Consider the following 26,146-nt stretch of genomic DNA (forward strand, 5'->3'; position numbering starts at 1 on the left):
ACTGTTTAACTCTGATGTTTAAGGAGTTTATGAAGATTGACCACGAAGGATACGAATCAATCAACGTAAAACTTGTTTAAACAATTGTAGTCAGAAATGCCTCAGCAAGAGTTTTGTAGATCAGGGGAAAAAAAATGAACTATTCAGTATGATGGGGGAGATGAATGATAGATTTTACTATGTGTATAGTTGCGACCTCGATGTAAACTTGCAGATAAAAATGTAAGTAAAACACCATTACAGTACTTGAAAGGGTAGTGTTTAAGGGACATGGACGCGACGCGATTTAAGCCTTGTTTACATAACAAAGAATTGTGAGTGCTGTACATCTCACTTGTAACTCAACAACTGATACTCAAAATTTTGGGTGGCCATAAGAAATACTTTAATTAAGCATTGTAAATAATAAAAATGGAAAAATAAAAGTTGAAAATGTTCATCTCAAATCGTACTGTCCATGCTCCTTTAACAGTTTTAATACTATACACTCCTACCAAATCTATGATACAAAACAGTTACAATGTGAAACCTGACATAAATGATGTACGAAAGTTTAGGCATCATAATGATTAATGTTAGGTTTTTAAATGTAACTAGATTTGTTATCAAGTTTTTAAAGTGTATGGAGAATTTAAGCAAAGTAGTGTACGATGATTAAAGATTGTCTTATAGTTATACCAACTGAATCACTACATTTCCATTTTTAGTGATTGTGATTTAGGCAAGTCAACCAGGTAATGGATTGCAACGATTGAATTTTGATAATTTTCTTGCATGCCTTATGCAATCAGAAGTTATTTAAAGTACATGTAGCAGTTGCTGAAAAATCAATAGCAGTGGGCACTCTTGGTTTGTGTCTACATCATTCATTGTACACCTGGTGTACACCTAACGATCAAGTGTAAAGTGTAGTGTATTCAATACAGACGTTCAGCAGCTGAGGAGATCCTCATTGGAGAATTAATGATTTTAATACAAATAAAGTACAAAATTTATGATTACCTGGCAACCTTTATCTTGTTTTAAATCAATGGAGAATGGATTAAATATGATTAATCATCATTAAAGTACTGACACATGTGATGTCCTTATGGGTATTTTACAAATGTATCTTCTTGACTCGTGAAAATTTAGTGGAACTCATCACAAATGTTTTGGGGACTTGACATTTTCTGAAACCAAATTTGAATCCAGCTGGCATAAAGTAGTAAAACAAGTGGATATTGTGACACTTGAATCTATGCATGTGTGTTTAATATACTAGTATATCATTATTTCTTTTTAGTATGAATGCAAAGTGAAACTACTGAGCCATGCAATACCTGTGTACAATAGTTTAAAAATGGAACCGGTATACCTTCACTTACATGTACTTATATGGCAAGGTCTTTGATAACGAGGCCTAAATCTAGGAAAGCCATACTTAAGACACATCTTAGTATTAAGATAGTTTCTTGAACATACATCTACCTGCAGGACTTGTCTTTACTGAAAGTTACAGAAAACCCTGTAACAGTATAAGGGCTGGGATTTTATGCATTTGAGCCAGCTAGAATATACAAACAAATTTCATTGAAATGAGTCAATATACTTATATATCCCATCTTCTTGAGACAGTTGATTATATTTTTGCTTATATGCAATTAGGTAGCTTTATATTAACATGTGTAACAAAATATTAATGTGTAGCATATCGATGAAATATTCAGAGGGACACTTGAAGGAGAGAGACAGCGACCAGACTACAAGGATCTCCTGAATGATCCCATGCTGAAGTTTTCCGGGGTGTATGGAGATGGATGTTCAGATTTATTTGTCACCTGCCAGGTGTATGCTGATGGCCACCCTCTGTCTCTGTCCATGAGCACATCTTACAAGGCATTCAGCACCAGGTGGAAGTAAGTTCATTGTCTGTGCATAATTAGGGATCATACTGATGTTTTGTGTCTAATATTCCTTGATATTTTAAGGTGGCTCACTACACCTGAAATAGTTTCTCAAATCAGTATGAATTGATCTAATCATAAATTATATGGTGATATATAATAGGTATATATTCCAAAAAGGCAGAAAATATGCAAATTTGGATAAAAACATGATTTTCAAAAAAATTTATTTCAACACATATGAACAAAAGACTGGGGGATTTGAACTCGAGATCTGCGGTTTACCAGCCCAATGCTTTAACCACTGAGCTACGGTGATAGACAAACAAGTTGATGGATACAAATAACTTCACAAAACATTTAAATTGCCATCTTGTGACATAGTGTCATAAAGAGTATAATCTTTAGTGTAGTGAGCTACCTTAAGGAAGTCAGCTCCTCAGCTTTTGAGCATAACTGTACACTCAGGATGCTATAACTGTGTAGGTACTGGTTCAATACTATAATTCATTGGTTCAAATGCATTATACATTTATTACTTAAACCTATCCTGTTGAAAACTTTTATGATGATTCATATATTGAAAGAGTTTGGAAAGGACTACATTTTGTGGCAGAAGGATTGTTTAATCAAAGAGTTCTAAGGCTGCACAATTTTACAGTTCATGTTTGATCTAATGTATTGTCACTACATATATTTATACCTGCAGACGCATATATTTCAATTTTGTAATTCATAATACAAGTAGTAGAGACTTGGAACTATAATCATGATAATTTTTGTTGTAAATTCATTAATTTGGTTGATATATTTTTCCAACCAGAATACCGGTTTTTTTTTAAACGTCTATATATTAATTTACCTGTCATTGAAATTTGTATGTCATTGAAAATTTAGTATTTTGGTCAATAATCTTTAAAAAATTGACCTATCCCTCACTTTTTATAAAGTTCTATTAAATTTTAACAAACTGTAGCTCAACAACAAGCACTCTGACCCTAATTTTTCTTTTTAATTTCACATTCCCTGTCAATGTAGAAATCAAAAACATACTTCCAAAGAAAATATGAAAGCTACAAAAGTCAGATGCAAACATCTGTGAGACAGATTTTACATATAGACACAGGGAGAATCCATGGTCATACATGATCTTATAAGATTCTTTTAAATTAAGCACCATCCCCAGGTGTCTTTTGCACATTTGTTACCAGATTAAATATATACTATATTGACAATTACCATTCTGCATGGGATACAGGGAGAATCCTGTTAAATACTATATTAAGAGATTCTTAAGCAATGTCCCCAGGTGTCCTTTGCAGTTTTGTGACCAAATAATTTTAAAATTATCACATACATGTACATGTATAATGTGCTTTGGCAATGGTATACATGTATTGCACTACATCTAGTCATGTTCTAATCTCCTTTTATTGTTGATTTCCCTCCACTTATAATCAATCAGAATTGTATATTGCGTGAACAAAACTTTGTTATACATGTACCATATGTTTTATACACTTTCTGTACATGCATGATGACCTTTGTATATGTCTCTAATCATTAATGTTCTTTTATGTTATTGCCCCTTGTGGTCCATAATTGGTCAATAAATCATATCATATTATATGCATGTACATTCATGTAGACTTTCATTAAAATTAAAATGTTACCATACTAGTTTCAGAGGTTGCTAGAATGATTAAGTACATTCAAAAGTAATATAAATTTACAAAATGATATCATTTTTTTGTCAAAGAGTGTTTTTAAAACAACCCCAAATCTCTCAATTATAAAAGTTAGATAGTAGTCCATTTAGCTTTGGGTATAGTTGTTAAGCAAAGGTCATGCAATGTACCATCATCTACTAAGTTTGAAGTATGATGTCACAAAAACGATGGGTTTTTATATTTATCTCAAAGTATATAGCAAATAGAGTATTATCAGTGGAATTTCCAATATCTGATATGTGCACATGAGTTCACTATCACAGTTTCGAAGTGTAATTTGTAAAACAGTACAAATAATGTTATATTTTAAAAATACATGTCTGATGTGGACGTATAATTTTTAAAGCTGTACTATCAGAAAACTATGATATTGTGCAATTATTTGGAGTTCTAATTCCATGAAATTATCCATGATTATAATGCAAGAATTAAAATGCTATGACTAGTACAATGTGTAGAGTATTCATTTTATTCATTTCGTATTGCTTATAGGAGTTATGAGATTGATTGCTGTTCGCTATCTTCGCCTTTCCTTCATTATGCACATAGCATTTAGTTTATTTTGTAGTGAATCTACTGACTTAACACTTGTAGTATTTTCATGTATTTACAATCCTGACACTTTTTGTTCCTTACTTTCAGTTGGAATGAATGGCTAACACTTCCAGTTAAGTACAGTGACCTGCCTAGGAATGCCGTTCTGTGTCTGACAATACAGGACATTTATGGAACAAATAAGTCAATCCCCGTTGGCAGCACAACCATTCCCCTATTTGGTAAAAGAGGGTATGTAAACTTTGAAACTGAGGCTAGAATTAGAAAGTTGTGATTTACCTAATTAGCTCTTACATGTTTACATTGGCAGATTTGTTTTGCCTTTGACATATTATTTAGTATGAGTTGATGGGAGATCAGGGATGAATATAAAACAATGACCACAATGTTACAACTTTGCTTTGTAGAACATACAGGCAAGGCATGCATGACTTGAAGGTGTGGACAAACACCCTCCCGGACCCAAACGTGAATTCTGCCACCCCAGGGAAAATAAAAGACAATAAGGACCAAATGAGCAAACTAGCCAAGGTACTGTAATAATGACACTGATGACCAAATTACAGTAAGAGTGGGACACTCCCAGAAAAGGGGAGTTACAGAAAACTATAACCAAAGCACATACAGATTTTGTCTCGCCATTAAAATCTTTGTTTGTCTTCACAATAATTTGTTATTTTACATCAGTGTTCATTCAACATGTGCATGTGTTTTGATATTTATAAAAATTGAATTCGGCAGCTGAGCAAGAAACACAGAGATGGGCACATGTTAAAAGTGGATTGGCTGGACAGACTAACATTCCGTGAGATTGAAATGATCAACGAAAAACAGAAGAGGGACTCCAAGTTCATGTACCTGATGATTGAGTTTCCCTTCATACATTATGATGATGTGGAGTACACGGTTGTCTATTTTGAGAAGGTAGTGAAAAATGGAAAGCAATCTTTACAATTGTCTGAATGCCTTGCTACTGTTTATGAGAATCAGATATTATAAAAGCAAATTAGGTAGGAAATAGAAATTTGACCAGAAATATTTTTTCTCACGGAATAGTATAAATACAAGTATAATGTCGTTACAGGGCTCTGTATATTTCTAATGGAGAAACCCACCCACCCATATATCACCATTCAGTTTAGCATAGAACTAGGTTCACTATCATTAGTATAATTTGGCTCACATTCGGTGCTGATTTTAAACTACATAATTGTAAGAAGTTTAAATTGCACAATTGTAGAAGCTTTCATATAAAACTTGTAGTTAAATAGGGGAGATTTACAAAACTAATTAGGGCCCCATTATGTTCAAATTAAGAAGACCTCTTTCAATTTTCAAATGTATCAGTTTGTCGTTATTGATCATGGGACTTAAAATTTTATTCATATTACTTTCTATGGCATTTGAAATCTTTAGGTCCAGAAAAAATTGAGGATGGATGTAACTACCATCCATTGTGGGCAATGCATGGTGCCTATGATTTTCAGGCATGATACGGTCTGAAAATGCTACATTTTGGTCAATTTTCCAGGAAAGTGTACAAAATCTTCAACGTAATGGCATCATATCCAAGATAGGAATCTCTTTCAGAAGTTATATTTTTAAAATTAATTTATGACTTTTTCAACATACTGAATTTCAAAGAAAAAAAAGAATGTTTAAATTTCAGGGCCAGAGATGGTTCATATTACACCTTGTCCTTTAGCTTATGTACATGTTTTTCAGTCATTTAGTTTATATGATAAACTACATGTATATTTAAAGGTGTAAATGAATTTTTGACTACATACATAAATTTTAATAACATTTTAGAACTTAGGATATTTTTTATGTGCTTTACAGGATGGAGATGAACCATTTGTTTTCAAAACAATAGCGGAACTAGTCCAAGTCCCCGACCCTGAAATTGACATGGTAATAAATATTATTGTTATCACACTGTGAATAATGATACACATTCAGGTTTAGAATTGTGTTATATTCAAATGATATGTAAAACCATCTCGATAAAAAGTTCTGTCAGGTTTTTAGTTGAATCAACAAACAGATATATGGATGCCTAAATGTTGGACAGCTCTCAGTATTCGCTATGAAAAGGGAAGCTAGCCCTGATCAATATATAACTACACTTTAATTGGCTTGTATTTATATGAATATGACTCAATTGTATATTTGGGAATAGTATTGTTAATCATTGTTTTACATGTATCATGATGCTTTCATATTACTGTTATCTGTTCTAGTGATCAGAAATTATTCCTGCTGTATGAAAAACTGAGACATGTACACCTGTATCAGTCATTGTGTACAATGATAACATCATTTTGTGTACGATACAAACATAAAGCTTCAATGGGTGTGGCTATTTACCATCAGTTTTAACAGGACCCAAGTTAAATCAAAACATGAACATCTTTTCAGTCTTTGTGTATCAGAACAAGAAATCTTCAGATCATGTTGTACATAATACAATGACTCACTGCTACATGGACACTGAAATAGGTACACTGATTGTTTAATTTAAAGCTTTGCTCATGGGGAATGGATTTGAATCTAACATGAACAATTTTACCATGGTTTTCATGAATGTCAAAGATTGCCACATCCAGTTATTGGGAGATGAACTCAAAACAATAGGATGGTTTATTGATGCAATACAAACCAAAAAATGAATTTGCTGAAACTATTGATATTTGTTTACAATCCAAATGAATCAATATCTCACAAAGGGTAGAGGTCGAGGGTCAAACGAAGAAGGTTGTAAAAATTTTAGCTCTTGAGAAAGTTAACTTATGTCTTCGAGAGATTCTGTTCATTGTCTGTTCTTCTGATTTTTGTCTGTTTGACCCATATGATATTGTATATAATTAATATGTTTCATGTACCTCATGTACTATTCCATGGTTTGAGTGAATTAACTGAACTGAACAAATTCTCTGACATGATCAATACATGTACTACTAAATTTCCGGGGGAAAGGCATGGAACAAATGCCTCAAACAACCATTTGCTGAAATGATGACCTAATTATTTGTGTCTCCTTATAGGGAAATACACATAGATGTAAATATCCTCATGGTGAAATAGAAATAATTGCCTTGTAATTAATTGCATTTGATGGGAAATAACCCCCCCCCCCCCTTCCTTCCTCACCACTTCCTTGATCTTTGAATTATATTTGAAAATTTAAAAAGCTTTACTTTTCTTGCTTTTAGTATTCAATTATAATAAAGTATAGGCATTATTTTTGTAATTGCTTAAGCCACCAGGCTTTGGATGAGGTACAACTGTTTATTTGAGGGGCTTATAATGTCAATATGACTTGTTACTTTATAACATTCAACATTGTTACACTATTTTCCAGGAAAATCTAGTGGAAAGTAAGCACCATAAATTGGCCAGAAGTCTGAGAAGTGGCCCAACAGATCGGGACATGAAGCCTGATGCCAAAACCAGGGATCTGCTCAATGCAAGTGTAACCCTCCTTGTTAAGGATTAATTCCCCTAGGATATTGATATGAAACATGCTGTTGAAATAAAGGTGGTTGTGTATTTTTAGGAAATTGTCCGGTATCCACCCACAAAATCTCTCACATCAGAGGAGGAAGATTTGGTATGGAAGTTCCGGTTCTATCTGTGTAACCAGAAAAAGGTGGGTTTCTTAAGTAATTGTTTGTAGTCCCTCCATCTAGAAACAATCGTTTGTAGTCCCTCCATTTAGAAACAATCGTCTGTAGTTCCCCCATCTAGAAACAATCATGTGTAGTTCTTCCTCTCATTAGAAGCAATCATGCATGTATGTAGTCCTTCCAACTAGCACCAACCATGTGTAGTCCCTTCATATAGAATCATTCATGTGTAGTCCCTTCATCTCAAATCATTCATGTGTAGTCCCTTCATATAGAATCATTCATGTATAGTCCTTCCACTCGCTAGAAGCAACCAGATATTCAAGTCATTTTTCAATAAAGTATTTGGGTACTCATTAAATCTATATTAAAATGAAACACCCATCTGTATGGATTGTTTGTAACTGCGTGTTTCTCAGTCCTTGAAGTTAAAATGGAATGTTTAGTCAGTAAAGATAAAGGCTAATACATATGTAAATGTGTTGTTTTTTTGACATTGAAAATGGCACCATTTGCTAGTATGGAAGTAACTTCTCTTATTTCTTTGTTTTAAATACTTCTGAACTTTGGAGGAGGAGGATGGTGGCGTGTTGTTCACAGACAGTAAAAAGACACCCTGAATTTATGATCAACAAAATAAACAACTTTATTTTTCAAAATGTTATTACCGTAAATATTTTTCAATTTAATTCCAAGTATTTTGCCTAAGTATACTAGTAAGTCCTTTTAAACACATGATAGACTGGTCAATTGCCCTTGGCGATCAATGTTGTGAAGATTGAATATCAATATATTTCAATTTCAAAACATGTATAAACAAACACCAAGTGCATGATTAACAGTCCGTAATTGTATAAAACATTATGTTTAGTACTGTACAAACTTTTTACATAATTATGAAGTCAGTACCCCATCTTGTTCTTTCTGTGTAATTTGTTTTATAAGTCTGTCAGTTGTGGGCAGATAACAAAGAAAAACATGTATTTCAGGCTCTGACAAAGTTTCTAAAGTGTGTGAACTGGAAACTCCCTCAGGAGTCTCGTCAGGGAATTGAGCTGTTAACCCGCTGGAGCCCCATGGATGTGGAGGATGCATTGGAGCTCCTGTCTCCTACCTTCTCTCACCCTACAGTCAGGAAGTATTCTGTCTCCAGACTCAGGCAGGCTGACGATCAGGTATTCTTCACTGGGACGACACAGAAAAGTGGATAGTTTTCTTCTACAAAGAATTTGTTTGAATACTTGATGTTTTATTCCAATCGATTTTAAATCTTTAGAGCTGTTGTAATATATTTAAGAAATAAATTTAATTTTTTGAAAATAGATGAGGCTATGAACTGTGATGCTTCACGCTGGCATACATCATGAAGTGCATAAGCTCTTCTTAAAAAGTATGCAGTCATGAAGTGTTGCAGTTCATACCCTCACATCAAAATTGAAATTTATTTTTTATATTCACATTCTACTTTCATTTTTGTTGGTTTCTCCCAACCGTAAAAATAGACATACAGGTAAACTTCGATATCTCGAACTTGTTAGGACCGCATAAAAACTTCGAGATATCCGAGGATTTGAGAAATCGAAGTTAATGAGTTTGACACCAATACTGTGCAATGTTTTATGCTGCATACATGTTCTATTTGACAGGTAAATAAACACACCTTAAGCGGTAAAAGTTTTAGTTCGAAGTTAGGGATTTTTTAAATATGTTTGCATTTACATTGTATATATTGTACATGTATATCTATTACTTTATTTGATACTGCAGCACTTACATTTTAGGAATGTCGGTCGTTTTTCATAGCAATAATCAGTTATCACGTTCAGTTCAGTATTTCTGATACCCAGATTTGTGTTACACTCTGTAAATGATAAACCGATCACTGTAATAATGACGAAGACGGAAACGGGAAATATCGCTGCATTGGATTTTCAACTTCTGGAACTTTGATTCGATTGTATGGACTTTAAGTGTCCTTTTTACACCACTGCCAGATAATCCAACTATCCACTGAGTCGGATACCTGGTCCTTTGTTACATGTACTGTATATACTCGCCTATAAGTTGGATTTTTGGGAGTTAAATTTTGGTCCAAAACTCTATGTCCGACGTATAGGAGTGTCCTAAGAAGATTAGTATTTTTCTGGACAGCGTAATGTATAACCTAGTATTTTTTAAACAACAAAAACATGGACGAAATAAACAAAATAGTAACTGTTTAATTTGTTGAAAATAAAAAGTTGGATATAGATGTCATATCCCAAAATATTATTGGAATACAGATAAATACATATTAAAGAGTATTGATAGGAAATTGATTTGTTGGGGGAAAATATCAAATATGAGCGCATTTCTCAAAAAGTTATTTGTAACACAGGTAAAAACATTAGAGCATTGATTTGAAATTGTCAACCGATTCTTGAAAACAGTTAGGTCGACTTAAAAACGAGTCAATGGCAATTCCCTCCAAAATAACCTAAAAACTAGACAACCGACTTATAGGCGAGTATATATGGTTGATTGCTTATCAAACAAGATGTATACTTAAGATTTTGAATTTTGGTTCTGATATTTATACTAAAAAACGTAAGGTCTTTAATTATTTAATTCCTTGATTTTCATATCACTTTTTATTTTGACTTGTAATAGCATGAGTAAATGTGTAGGCCTATTACAACAAAATTAAAATTCCTATTTCAGTACTCGTCCCCAAGCTGCTTGTTTAATTATCGTGTCATCTTATGTATAAGTGTGCATTTCATTATCACCTCCAAACACCCAGTGAGCATACTTAAAGCTCCCAAATCAACAGCTTGGGGCTATAAGGTGTGATTATCGGCAATGGTTCCACGAAGCTCATGCTAGACCTAAAAGAAACGTCCAACAGACCATAAAATTAGCATAACTGGATGATTGTGTACTTCAGGTGTAAATTTAATGGAGCAAGAAACTTCTTGGACTTCGAGATAACGCATGTGTTTTTAGCACTTGGGACCTAAATTTACTTTGAGATAAGCCAGGTATTCGAGATTTCAATGTTTGAGATACCAAGTTTTTTTAAAATGATGAATATAGTAAAACTGGCCTCACTTCGAAACATCCGTGGTATTGGACATATCAGTGTTCAAGATACCAAAGTTTACCTGTACTATAGTTATTGAGATGCATACATAACTTTGTGATGTATATTTCCTAGGATTAAAACTGTGTGATGTTTATTTCCTAGAATTAAGACTGTGTGATGTTTATTTCCTAGAATTAAGACTGTGTGATGTTTATTTCTCAGGATCTCTTGCTGTATTTGCTGCAGTTGGTACAGGCTTTGAAGTACGAAGACTTTGATGAGATAATGAGCCACAACGACAGTGTATCAGAAAGGAAAGATTCTCTGCATGAATTGGCTGTTACAGATAAAAGCAGGTACAATACTTTAGTTTGTAAATCTCCATCACAAATACTTAAATACATACAGTACTTATTATCCCCCTGCAAATCATTGTGAGAGGGGATTTAGTAACATGACCGTTCATGTGTGGGTGAGTATGTGTGTGAGTATGTGTGTAACACTGAGCTTGTAGACACTCTACAAGCTACATTTTGCTCAATTGAATCGATACTTCACATGTAGCTTTGTTATCAAAAGAATCCTATTGATTTGGGGTTTGAAAGTCATCACACACACACACTATGTGCTTTAGTGATTCTGGTTACGAACAGCATACACGATATATGTAGGTCTGTTTCAAGTGGAATACAAACTAAACTTGTTCGTGTGACAAATCTCAGGATACTGCTTCCAACCTATCATCCAGATGCTGCAAATGACCTCAGTCATTTTTGTGTTTCTTGAATCTTTTCTCAGCTGATTACACGTGGTATATCAACTTAACTTGTCCATTGCTACAGATCCTCCATTTTGTCCCCATCTTATTACAAATTTGATACAAAGGTGATTAGAAGGTGTGTCGTGATGCTCGCTCAAAACGTAAATTTAGAATACTTCAAGAACGTAAAGTTAACTTTGTAATTATGGAAGTTTGTTATGAACAATAATTTTGTAAAGTGTATATTGTAGATTAGAAATCAAACTTGTGTTCAAATATACAGTTTTCCAAAACAGTCAATTTGGGATGTGCCCAACTGGGGCTTACGTATAAATGCAGTTTGGAAAATGAAGAGAAAAAAAGGGATTATTGTTGCAATGTAACAAAGAATACTTACAATGGCCTAACTTGTATTTGTTCATTCCAATCCAGTCATTTATAATATTGTTATGGTAAATGTACATTTTTAAATTTTGTGATATTTAGAACTACCAGTGGTCTTTCTCATGCATCTTCCAATGAGTCCATCATTGATGCCTTAGGTAGATCATCGCCATCTCAGCTGGAGAGTCCGGAGTCCAAACTGGAGAGAGAGGTCAGTTGATTTTTTTTCAGAATCAATCACTGTCTTTTCTCTTGTTGATGTAGTTCTGTTACCTTTCAAGTAAAGTTATAGGACTAAGATACATGTACATTGTTATTCTGACCACTTCAGCTTTTTATAAGACTAATTTATATTACATGTACTTTACAATTATCATTTGAGATAGAAATGGATGTGGAATAACTTCTGACAGTTAAAGTGGAATGTATTTTCTCCAAATTTGATTAGCACAGTAAAATATGATTGAATTTTTTAATTGAAAATTTCAGCATTTAAAACAATTTCTGTCCTTGATGGTCTATTTTGTATTATTATTATATGTATGGCATATTACTAAATTTTAGAACAATGCAGGGTACATGTATATGTGCTGTATTTAAGATTTATGTACTGTGTTTTAAAGATCTGGAGCATGTTATAGATATAGATTTATTCGGGTTAAAAATCTATGTATGACACAAGGTGATAAAAGAAGCATTATAACTGACAAGAACAATGAAATATAAATACATGTATCTGTATCCAGTATGATCTTAAATATTTTTCGAAGACTAGAAGTTCAAATTGAATAAATACAATGATTATCATTGTATCTTTGCATTGATTTGCACCCAAGGATAACCCATGGAAGCACAAGTGCTTATTTTCAATGGGTTCCTTTATTTCTAAAGGGGTTTATCTATGCTTAAGTTAAACTGAATTACTTGGCTAAAAATTTTTAATATCACTGCATCCTTGATGTTTCAACATCCGAATATTGTAGAATAGTACTATTTGAACATTAGATATGCTTGCAGGTAGAATTTCTCATTTCACATGCGTCATCATTTTTCAGATGGATTTAACCAGCTTTCTGATCTCCAGGGCGTGTAACAATTCCTCTCTTGCCAATTATTTATACTGGTATGAATTTCCATTGTTTATGTGTACATGTACTTGATATCGTAAGAAATTGAGCTTTTCTTGTCGCATCTTTTTACTGTTTTACCAGTGATTAAGATACCTTCAAACGTCATCTAAAAGTTTAATATTAACATTCACTGAATCTTTTCTCTGTTATTTCTTTTGAAATTGATGTTGGTTTTCATCATAGACTATGAATACATCTTTGTTGCAAACTAGTTTGATCTGGATTTTTAGTACCACCTGTCCACATAATCATTACCAAATATAAAGCGTCATCAAGGTCAAAGGGTGTATTGGCTGTTCCATTTAAAGGAACGAAATGGTCTACGATATGATAATTATTTTTATGCTTAAATCTAGTTTATAATTATTTAAAAATTACATAAAAATTTAATATAAACAATAAAATGTCTTTCTTTGTTATTTTATTGAGTGATGGAGGTAGCAATCATTGCAGAAAAAATTTACATAACCTGCTTAATCGGGTTATGAATTTTTTCTGCGATGCTAGCAGCCTTGATCACCTGATTAAACAACAAAGAAAAACATTTTATTGTTTATATTCATTTGTATGTGTGCATGATAAATGTAAAAGCATTGAAACAATGATTCTTTGAATAAGTATTATGTCAACAACCTATAACAGTGTAACAAGTATATAGAAAATGAATGAAGTGGTCAATTTTGAACTGTTGTTCACTAGGGAAATGTTTTCCACAGCTGTCGCTCATAATAATAGTGAGATATTTTATGTGGAATAACAATGATTAATGCATTAGTTTAGTTGTGGGTGATGCATGTGTTCTATATTTGTTAAAGCCAAAATGCTTTGGAGATGTTAGTCTTCTGCTTGTTTTTGCTAAAAATGTGGGGAAATCCTCATGTGTATGACATTTTTAGTAGTCATGCTTTAGAGCTTTAAATATGTAATCATTTCCAGCTTTGAGGTACTGTAGAAGAGATCAATTTTTCCTTCTTTTACAAGTTTTTTGAAAATACAGTGAAAAAGGAGGAAAAATAGAAGTGAGATTGCACCTCCTTCTTTATTCATTCAGTTTTTGTCCTTACTAATACTGCTGTCTCCAAATTCTCTTACAAAATTAAATTGAATGTCAGATAATTTATGTATTGTATATACCAGTGTTAAATAGTGACTGTAGACTGTGGTGTTTTAGAGAAAGATCAGAGAGGTCCCAAAAAGGCTCTGTTTGCTTCACGATCTCATTCAATATTGCACATGTATTGAATAAAATGATTATGTAACCTCGTTTACAGGTACATGTATTGTAGATAATGTTATGATACTTCTAGGTATTTATCTGTGGAATGTGTAGATCCTAATGGCCTAGATATAAAAGATTCGAAGGTGACCAAAATGTACCAGCACGTCTTGAAGAGATTCTCTCAAGCACTGTTCAAGGTAAATTCAAAATATTGGAACACAGTAATGAGATGGAGGATTATGCTGAAATGTTGAAACATCCTTTTGTAAAAGAAACCATGTACAAAATGATAGGCACAATGGATCTAACTGATAATGAAAATGGTACTCAAAAACTTTTCTAAGAGCTGATATTGGAAACTTTTGCCCTTATACTTAATCATTAAACTGACAATCTTACACTGCTGCTTAACAAAACACCTGTCAGCTCATGAAAACTGTAGTCCATCTTCGTGCACAGAATTGAGTACTTACATAGAGTGAATGACTTTTGAATAGTACTTTTTCTGTCCTTAGGACAGTACTGAGTCCAGGCAGAGGCGGTCTATGATTGCTCGGCAGCAGACGTTCATAGATAGACAGGTGGATCTAGTCAAATCTGTGATGAGAGAAAGTGGTAACAGAAAGAAAAAGGTAAGTTTACAGTGTAATTATCAAATATCCAAAGGTACATTGTATATACTGTCAGAGATTAGATATAAAAAGGTAAATGTATATTGTATATACTGTCAGTCATTGAATATAAAAAGGTAAATGTACATTGTATATACTGTCAGTCATTAGATATAAAAGGTAAATGTATATTGTATATACTGTCAGTCATTGAATATAAAAAGGTAAATGTACATTGTATATACTGTCAGTCATTAGATATAAAAAGGTAAATGTATATTGTATATATGTCAGTCATTGAATATAAAAAGGTAAATGTATATTGTATATACTGCCAGTCATTGAATATAAAAAGGTAAATGTATATTGTTTATACTGTCAGTCATTGAATATAAAAAGGTAAAATGAATGTATATTGTATATACTGCCAGTCATTGAATATACAAAGGTAAATGTATATTGTATATATGTCAGTCATTAGATATGAAAAGGTTATTGTAGATTGTATATACGGTCAGTTATTTAATATAAAAAAGTAAATGTTAGAGTTGGCAAATACATGTATAAGGTTAGTTTACAATGTAACTCCTAAATTTACATATAAGAAGGTAAGTGCACACTGTCAGTCTTTAAAATACACATGTAGTTTGCAGCTTTAACTTGGAAATAAGAAATGCATGTTTCTTACATATCGTATTTTATTCAATTTGAAGTTTTCTTTGAAAAGGTACAATTCTCTGATTTCTTCTGTTACACTCAGTGAACTTACCAATGGCACAGAAGAAGATAGATTTTGAATTGATTTACTTACAGATAGAGAGGTTACAGGCCTTGTTACATGATGCGGAGGCATGTAAGTTTGACTTCTCTAATTTCGAGCCACTGCCACTACCACTAGATCCAGACATCAAGGTGTGTGGAATTGTAGCAGAAAAGGCAACACTTTTTAAGGTAGGTGAATTAATTAACAATGACTCCCCCCCCCCCCCCCATTCAAGCTTTGAATTTTATAATAGTGGTGATCTTTTTTTTATGTACATGTAAAGTAGTGTCAGAATAAAGTAGTGTCCTATATGAATAATTGTAAACAAAATGTTATACATATAAAGAGAATTGCATTACATATACCATCAGGTACCTTTCTCTTGAATGACTTGTTGAAGATATACAATTTTTTCTTTGTAGAGCAATTTAATGCCCTGTAAATTTGTCTTCAAACTGGTGGATGGTGGAGAATATACAGTGATGTTTAAACATGGAGATGACTTGAGGCAGGATAACCTCATTCTGCAGATCATCACATTGATGAATAAGGTAATTTAGTTGGGTTTTTTTAAATGAATTTGAAAAAAGATGATGGCAGCCTTCAGGGTTGGTTATGTGAGACCTTGTTTGAACAAGAAGTCTAGTTTATATTTTAATGTTATTACCAGGTGTGATGGCTATAAAACATTATTACAGTACTTGCAGTCAGTATTTTTCAAAGTATTCAGTGCCAATACTTGCAGGGAGCACGTTTTAGTGTAAATGGGGTGTAGCGGTTTTAGATAGATATCATAAACTGTATACTGTGGTGGAGTGGATGGAGATGTAAATTCTGAGAGATTCTGAACTCATGAATATTTTAAATGCTAGCAATATTTCCTGGTTTTAGATTTATTAGTACATGTAGTACTGTGTCCATTGCTTAGAGAAATAATAGAATAGAAAACACTGATCCTCAGAATAAAGCTCACAAAAAACACTGATCTTACAGAATAAAGCTCACAAGAAACACTGATCTTTCAGAATAAAGCTCACAAAAAACACTGATCTTACAGAATAAAGCTCACAGAAAACACTGATCTTACAGAATAAAGCTCACAAAAAACACTGATCTTACAGAATAAAGCTCACAAAAAACACTGATTTTACAGAATAAAGCTCACAGAAAACACTGATCTTACAAAATAAAGCTCACAAAAAACACTGATCTTACAGAATAAAGCTCACAGAAAACACTGATCTTCAGAATAAAGCTCACAAAAAACACTGATCTTACAGAATAAAGATCACAAGAAACACTGATCTTACAGAATAAAGCTCACAAGAAACACTGATCTTACAGAATAAAGCTCACAAAAAACACTGATCTTACAGAATAAAGCTCACAAAAAACACTGATCTTACAGAATAAAGCTCACAAAAAACACTGATCTTACAAAATAAAGCTCACAAAAAACACTGATCTTACAGAATAAAGCTCACAGAAGCACAGACTCTTCTCTAGTACATACCAAACAATTACAACTTGCTTTCAGTTTTATTCAAGGAAATATTGCAAGGTACATGAATTCACACATCTAAATGTCTATTTCCACCTAATGTCTGGACTTCAAAATTGTAAAGCTGCATTTTGTTTTTAAATTGCAACATAGGAGTAACTGACCCAAAGTATGTGTTAGAGGATGGATTGATAGTGAATATTAATTTGTTTGCATTACTTATTTTACAGTTGTTAATGAGAGACAATTTGGATTTGAAGTTGACTCCATATAAAGTTCTTGCAACCAGCTGTAAGCATGGTGAGTAGGAATATATTGTAAGACAAGAACTCAAAGTTAATAAACTTGTACATTTACTAAATAGCTATCAGCACCAAGTACTGTTGGGTTGTTAAAGAAAAATATTTACATGTATTAAACAAGTACTAATTTAGCAAAATTGTTGATCAGTGTCAACTCACGAGGACATAAAATCACAAGACTTTAGTGCTATGATGTACTCGGACGTTCTTACTTGTATATTATACAGGTATGTGTATATGTAAATTTCTATGAATAATCGATAAATGAAGAGAAAAAAAATTCCAGAGACTTTTGATTTTGCTAGAGAGGTTTCTTGCAAATTGACATGAATATCAATTAGACTTGCAATATACATGTGTAACATGGTATATGCAAGTACATGTGCTGCATAAAGATTGACAGGTGTGCAGTAGGTGTAAATACACCCATTATTATGATCTGATCGACAGGTGTGCAGTAGGTGTAATTACACCCATTATTATGATCTGATCGACAGGTTTGCAGTAGGTGTAAATACACCCATTATTATGATCTGATCGACAGGTGTGCAGTAGGTGTAAATACACCCATTATTATGATCTGATTGACAGGTGTGCAGTAGGTGTAAATACACCCATTATTATGATCTGATCGACAGGTGTGCAGTAGGTGTAAATACACCCATTATTATGATCTGATCGACAGGTGTGCAGTAGGTGTAAATACACCCATTATTATGATCTGATTGACAGGTGTGCAGTAGGTGTAATTACACCCATTATTATGATCTGATTAACAGGTTTTGTTCAGTTCGTGGAGTCAGTGGCTGTGGCCGAGGTTCTAAATCAGTACACAGGGATACAGAATTTCTTCAGAACCCATGCTCCGTGTGAAAACACACCCTATGGGTTTCAGCCCGAAGTCATGGACAATTTTGTGAAGAGTTGTGGTAAGCACTCCTGCAGACAGTTCCACATTCATCTAGACTATATGAGCTGTAAAGCAAGTCACACAGTGGTACAAATTCTCCATGTTATTGGGGTACATGTTTGTTTTTATAATTTTAGCTGGGTACTGTGTGATAACGTACCTGTTAGGAGTTGGAGATCGCCATTTTGACAATTTGTTGCTGACTAAAACAGGTAATATAAGCAGCTGTACCTTATTTACCTTCATCATTTAAACTGTACTCTCATTGAACAGATGTATAAACTACTGACCAGGTGTGAAACCTCAAAAGCAAAAGGATATTTTGAATATTACATATATGTATTAATCCAGTTGTGATAGCTTTAAAAAAAACAACTGCCATTGCACTGATTATTGAGACATTACATCATTACCTTGTTTCATAGGAATTTGGGTGGAACCTTGTCACACCCCACTAGTAGTTTTCAGGATTTCCGCTTCATGGAAGAGTATGCTAAATGTCATTAAGATACAGTTTTATGTCTGTTTCAGGAAAGTTATTCCATGTAGACTTTGGCTATATACTAGGACGAGACCCCAAGCTTCTTCCTCCTCTGATGAAACTGACAACAGAAATGATTGATGGGATGGGCGGTTCTAACTCGGAACATTTTCATGATTTCAAAAAACTCTGCTACACAGCTTTCCTTGCAATTCGAAGGTACATTTTTAAAAATACATGATGTGTGTTGCTTTAGGCAAACCAGTCACTGTAATGAGCTATTATGCACCTGTTTATATTATCTCCCAGCAATGTTGCATTAATTAACTTGCACAGTTGTAAGAGGATAGTGCCCTTGTTATTCCATTTTTACAGAATACTATATTGCTTTTGAGTGGTGCTCATTTGATAATTATTGTCTTAGTGTCAGTCCTATGCATCACAATTTCTAAACTTGAAGGGGGGGGACTCTACGCCAGCATGCCAGCATAGTGTATTTTGAAAATTTGAAATTACATAATTTTGCAATTCTGTGTCTTGCATAATTGTGTGCCAACATTTCTGATGAAATCAATAACTAAATATTGAGGGGAAAAAATAAAGTTATTGGGTTTGAGAAACACTGATGATTAATTTTCTTGTATTGGAGACATTATGATACAATTATACAGTTATTGGCTGTGTTACACTAACATGTGCAGTCTTGTCAGACATTTGATTAAGTTTAACTAATAATCATTGAAAATATGGTGAGCATATAGTACTGAGAAGATATAAAATTTAAAAAAATTGCAGGTCTTCCAACTTGATTTTGAACCTGTTCTCATTGATGGTTAGTGCCAACATTCCAGATATCGCAATCGAGCCAGACAAGACTGTCAAAAAGGTGAGATATTGTGTTACTGAGACATTATATAACTGAGACATTACATAACCGAGATATTGTGTTACTGAGACATTACATAACTGAAATATTGTGTTACTGAGATATTACATAACTGAAATATTGTGTTACTGAGATATTACATAACTGAAATATTGTGTTACTGAGATATTACATAACTGAAATATTGTGTTACTGAGATATTACATAACTGAAATATTGTGTTACTGAGATATTACATAACTGAAATATTGTGTTACTGAGATATTACATAACTGAGACTTTACTAGACATTACAGGGCTGAGATATTACAGGACTGAGACATTACAGGACTGAGACATCACATTACTGAGACATTACATTACTGAGACATCACATTACTGAGACATCACATTACTGAGACATTACAGGACTGAGACATCACATTACTGAGACATTACAGGACTGAGACATCACATTACTGAGACATCACATTACTGAGACATTACAGGACTGAGACATCACATTACTGAGACATTACAGGACTGAGACATCACATTACTGAGACATCACATTACTGAGACATCACATTACTGAGACATCACATTACTGAGACATTACAGGACTGAGACATCACATTACTGAGACATTACAGGACTGAGACATCACATTACTGAGACATCACATTACTGAGACATCACATTACTGAGACATTACAGGACTGAGACATCACATTACTGAGACATTACAGGACTGAGACATCACATTACTGAGACATCACATTACTGAGACATCACATTACTGAGACATCACATTACTGAGACATCACATTACTGAGACATCACATTACTGAGACATTACAGGACTGAGACATCACATTACTGAGACATTACAGGACTGAGACATCACATTACTGAGACATCACATTACTGAGACATCACATTACTGAGACATCACATTACTGAGACATCACATTACTGAGACATTACAGGACTGAGACATCACATTACTGAGACATTACAGGACTGAGACATCACATTACTGAGACATCACATTACTGAGACATCACATTACTGAGACATTACAGGACTGAGACATCACATTACTGAGACATTACAGGACTGAGACATCACATTACTGAGACATCACATTACTGAGACATCACATTACTGAGACATTACAGGACTGAGACATCACATTACTGAGACATTACAGGACTGAGACATCACATTACTGAGACATCACATTACTGAGACATCACATTACTGAGACATCACATTACTGAGACATTACAGGACTGAGACATCACATTACTGAGACATTACATTACTGAGACATTACAGTACAGAGATATTACATTACTGAGACATTACATTACTGAGACATTACATTACTGAGACATTACAGTACAGAGACATTACATTACTGAGACATTACATTACTGAGACATTACATTACTGAGACATTACATTACTGAGACATTACATTACTGAGACATTACAGTACAGAGACATTACATTACTGAGACATTACATTACTGAGACATTACAGGACTGAGACATTACATTACTGAGACATCACATTACTGAGACATTACAGTACTGAGCTATTACATTACCGAGACGTTATGTTACATTACTGAGACATTACATTACTGAGACATTACAGTACAGAGACATCACAGTATGGATATATTACATTATAATGATATCACAGCACTGAAACATTACATTACTGATATATCATAGTGATATATTACACTGATATTATTTTACTGATATATTGTATAATATAGGGTTATTGAACTTATATTGGTGAATATTGGCACGAGTTGGCTGTTAAAATGTACGAGCTTGCGAGTGCATTTTGACAGCCAACGAGTGCCAATATTCACCAATATAAGTTCAATAACCCTTTTATTATATAACTAAAGTATTTAGTTGTTAAATTATATCCCTTTTCACTCAAAATACTCCAGAAGAGACGAGAATTCATCAATATTGGCATCTAAGGTAAAAGTGTGCAGTATCAGCATGCATTTCTTAACTGTTCAATATCAACCCGTCATTGATGCATGAAGCAAATTGATTTTTTGAATGGGAACATCATAATTTATGTACCGTGAAACATTTTGTTTTAAGTTAATAAAATGAATATTAAATACCGGCTCTGTCAGATTAGGAGGACCGTCATCTGCCATTTTGGCTTGTTTACGTCGTTACGGTAAGGTCAATATTGAACGCTCATACTTGGAATGTTTCGGGTGCACACAATTTACGCAGTGCAAAGTTAGCATTCAATAAATTCTTAGGATATTGAACGCTAACATTCTCTAGATTTTACGCAGATTTTATAATAGACTATTTATTAGCTATATAACAAAGGGAAATATTCACTTTTTTATTTTCACCCTTTTCGCCTTTATTATCAGTGGCAGAATTTAGACTGGGCAAAACTATTTTCTCTCTCTCTTAACTCAACTGTGTTTAGGCAAAGTTAAAATGGGAAGGTTTGTCAGCAAGTGTAGATAGGCAAAAACTAACCCTGTATACAATATCACATGGTACTGGGATATTGCATTACTGATACATTATTACAGCCTGAAGTCAAAGATACAGGGTTCTACAGTAATCGATGGTCTGGCCATATTTACGGGTTGTCATAAGAAAATGAACAAGGGAATTTAAGCAATTTCCATTATTATCTTCCTTTAAAAGTACATCATTTTAATTTCTAGACATTTTTGAAATCTAATTAAGGTTGACAAAAAAGGTATCCATCACTAAATTTTCATTTTAGCATATTTGTATCTGTTGGTAAGTGTTTAAGCTTTTTGTTGTAAGTCATGCCAGGCACTTGGAAAATGAAAGGGAAGGTACTCGTAACTCTGATTCAGGATCAGAAGAAATGATCAATATTGTGTTCTGCTCATTCAGGTACAAGACAAGTTTGTGCTCCACCTGACTGATGAAGAGGCGGTACAGTACATGCAGAATGTGATTGATGGCAGCGTCTCAGCCATGATGCCAATCCTGGTAGAAAGGTTCCATACCATAGCACAGGTAAAAAGAAAAGAGGAATTATACTTTCAGTTTCAATATTAAGTATCAATTTTTGCAGTGTTTCATATGAAGTAAATAAAAGGAAGAGAAATAATGAAAATTACAAAATTAATTTGAATTAAAAGGAAGTGTGTCTGAAGTAGGTTATGATAAATTATTTTAATTGTTTCAGAAATGGAGGAAATAAAGATGTTAAACTGTGGACAGGACATGTGTGATGAGGGGAGTGCAATATCTTGTTGATATCTTTTCATTTTCTTGCAAACTTTGTGGTACAAACCTTGAAATTTTGCGGTTATGAATGACTTGATAAAATGTTTTTGACAAATTTATTTTGAAAATTGGAATAAAAGAATTTCCTATATCTAATACTTTTGTTTTACATGGAAGCAAGAATATTTTGTCGCCAATGCATCACAATGGTTAGGGACGAGTTCTGTTTTGCCATGAGTTGCAATGCAACACCAGTTCAATTATTCTTTGAGATGGGCCATTTTTAACTTCTATTCTTTGAGATGGGCCATTCTTAACTTCTATTCTTTGAGATGGCCATTCTTAACATCTATTCTTTGAGATGGGCCATTCTTAACTTCTATTCTTTGAGATGGCCATTCTTAACATCTATTCTTTGAGATTGACCATCCTTAACTATCTATTTCTTTGAGACAGGCCATTCTTAACTATCTATTCTTTTAGATTGGTCCCGCAGATGTAACTATATAAACTTTTACGGTGATGATAACATCATTGTGTAGTGAAGCATCGTGATATCATTGCGAATTGTTGTCAAATAAACACTTTTTAAAACTCATTTCTGATTTCAAATTTATGTCAAGATGAAAGATCAAAATAATCAGGAAATGAAATATTGCACATGTGTCATGGGGTTTAGGATGTTTTCAATGAAAGTAAATGTTCTGTGATCTCATAATTATGGGAATTTAGCATCTGTTTGACATCAGTTTTGTCCCTAGTTTGAACCTAGTGTCTGTGGCCTTCAAAGATTTATTTAAGTTCATAAAATTTTATATACTGTACCTATTTAATATGTATCAAAACTTGAAAGGGTTATAACAATATATTATAACCTTGCATTGTTCTGAGAACTGCACTCATAATATGTACTTTTTAAGCAAAATCACCGTGTCCATTTCATGTTGATAATTATTATAATGGTGTAAATTTGATCATTTTTAGTTCACCTGAGCCGAAGGCTCAAGTGAGCTTTTCTGATCAGAATTTGTCGGCATCGGCGTCGTAAACTTTTCTTCTCAAGAACCACTTGGCCAATTTCAACCAAACTTGCCACAAAGCATCCTTGGGTGAAGGGCTTTCAAATTTGTTCAAATGAAGGGCCATGTCCCTTTCAAAGGGGAGATAATCACAAAAATGCAAAAATAGGGTGGGGTCATTTAAAAATCTTCTGATGAAGAACCACTGGGCCAGAAAAGCTGAAATTTACATGAAAGCTTCCTGATATAGTGCAGATTCAAGTTTGTTCAAATCACTTGGCCATTTCTAATTAACTCCCAGAGATAAGATCATTGGTGGTCTTATTTGTGTAAAAGCTGTGTAGTTTGTTCCTACAAAACTGTGTCAGAAGTGTTTCAATTATCAAATACTGATGTCTGAACTGGACACGTGACTGTCCTTTGTTTTATCTTCTGAAGATGCATCAGAAATGGCGGAATGTTGTGGGCCCCCTTCCAGGTATCTGGCTAGCTGCACGCATGGCAGATCTCCATTTTTTCCGATCAGGAAGGTCGGCAGTAGAGAGCTTCCATTCTTTTCGATCTTTTTTCGTCAGCTTTCTCCACGAAATCATTGGCCGACCAACTCTACGCCTACCAGGAACTTGTATATTGAAAGCACACTTGACTGCACTGCTGGATCTGACAACGTGGTCATACATGTACCAGCGGAGTCTTCTTAATTCCTCTTAATATGAGGTCGAGGTCATCAAGACCAAGCCGCCCCAGCAATTCAATTGTACCTACAGTGGCCATATCTTCTGGCTTGATGTTGCAGATCTGTCTGATCATGGCCCTGTCATTGTGCTGTAGGCGTTGGAGTGACCGTTGTTTATAAGCACCGATTTAAACCCAAATGATTGTGGATAAAACAGGTGAATTAATATAGGACCTGACGTACATGTGTGCGGTAATTAAATAATGCTTTTACAAGATGGACAAAATTTTTCAAAAGTCAAACCACACAACTTTAAAGCCCTTTCATTTCTAGAGAATGAACGGAAAGGGGCAAGAAAATATGTATGTGTTGTAATTATTTGGTATCCTATTATCCAGATATACCATTATATTTATTAGAAACCTACACTTTATTGAAGCGCTGGATCGATTTTAGGGTAAGAGTGGTTTCGGCGGTATTTGGATCAGGGATCCACCTTAATCTCGGCTGAGATTCAGCTAGGTTGGACAGTTGGACTGACGCCTTCATCATTGAAGGTGCGAGTCTCAAGTATCCAGCCGAGCCGAATCTCAGCAGAGATAGGGTCCACAGGTAAATTATTTGCTACGTGTTTCAGCTTTAATCAAATCACGATATTCCTGCAAGTAATTACCGTATGCAACAGTATTAAATAAATAATAAATTTGATGACATGTCTGGATGATAGGGTGCTAAGTTATTACAACACAACAGTTTTGTAAATGTTCCAGATTCCTTTTTGTCAATATATTCAGAAGTTGAGGATATAAGAAGTGAGAGATATGTTACTTTTATATGACTCTACGTCTGTCCACGATTGTTTCCAAGTACATTAACGGTTTGTTGTGTTCAGGTTCAGTTTGTATGGAGCGCCAAATTAACATAAACTCATATAATTTGATTAAAGATCTCTTCAAATAATTATATCTTCAATTCTGAATTATTGCGTGCATTAATTGAATTGATGATAGCATTAATTCTTCAGCTGAATTGATACGCGCTTTGATTGAATTAATGATCTCTTCAAATGAATTAATGATATCAACGATTGAATTGATGCGCGCTACAATTCAATTGAAGAGAGCAATAATTGATATAATGAAATTAAACCAATTGATGAGAGCAATAATTGAATTTTTAGAGAGAGAGAACAATTATACAATTAAAGATATCTTCAATTCAACAGATCCACAATTTAATTAATGATCTCTTTAATTGAATTGTTGCTCTCTTTAAAAGAATTGATGGTGCATTAATTCCTTATACAAAAGCATTGTAAATAATTAAAGATATCTTCAATTGAATTAAAGAGATCAAGAAATTATTTATACCGAGCTCTAAATCAATTA

The 26,146-nt window shown here is 33.7% G+C and overlaps 1 protein-coding gene across 1 annotated transcript; it reads left to right on the forward strand.

Annotated features, from left to right (window-relative positions):
* The first annotated feature begins 67 nt into the window (after positions 1–67).
* LOC125650440 (phosphatidylinositol 3-kinase catalytic subunit type 3-like) lies at positions 68–23,214 on the forward strand. The gene is made up of 23 exons (XM_048878751.2): positions 68–222; positions 1,710–1,898; positions 4,259–4,402; positions 4,579–4,702; positions 4,913–5,095; positions 6,014–6,085; positions 7,536–7,640; positions 7,731–7,823; positions 8,790–8,975; positions 11,087–11,220; positions 12,111–12,219; positions 13,064–13,131; positions 14,446–14,554; positions 14,873–14,989; positions 15,782–15,919; positions 16,154–16,282; positions 17,463–17,532; positions 18,314–18,463; positions 18,582–18,656; positions 18,976–19,144; positions 19,721–19,811; positions 22,725–22,850; positions 23,023–23,214. Exons 1-23 carry the CDS (start codon positions 149–151, stop codon positions 23,035–23,037), a joined length of 2,670 nt encoding a protein of 889 aa, XP_048734708.2. The 5' UTR covers positions 68–148; the 3' UTR covers positions 23,038–23,214.
* Positions 23,215–26,146: the final 2,932 nt, after the last annotated feature.

Source organism: Ostrea edulis, chromosome 5 (genome assembly GCF_947568905.1).
Source record: "Ostrea edulis chromosome 5, xbOstEdul1.1, whole genome shotgun sequence".
In the NCBI taxonomy this organism is placed as follows: Eukaryota; Metazoa; Mollusca; class Bivalvia; order Ostreida; family Ostreidae; genus Ostrea; species Ostrea edulis.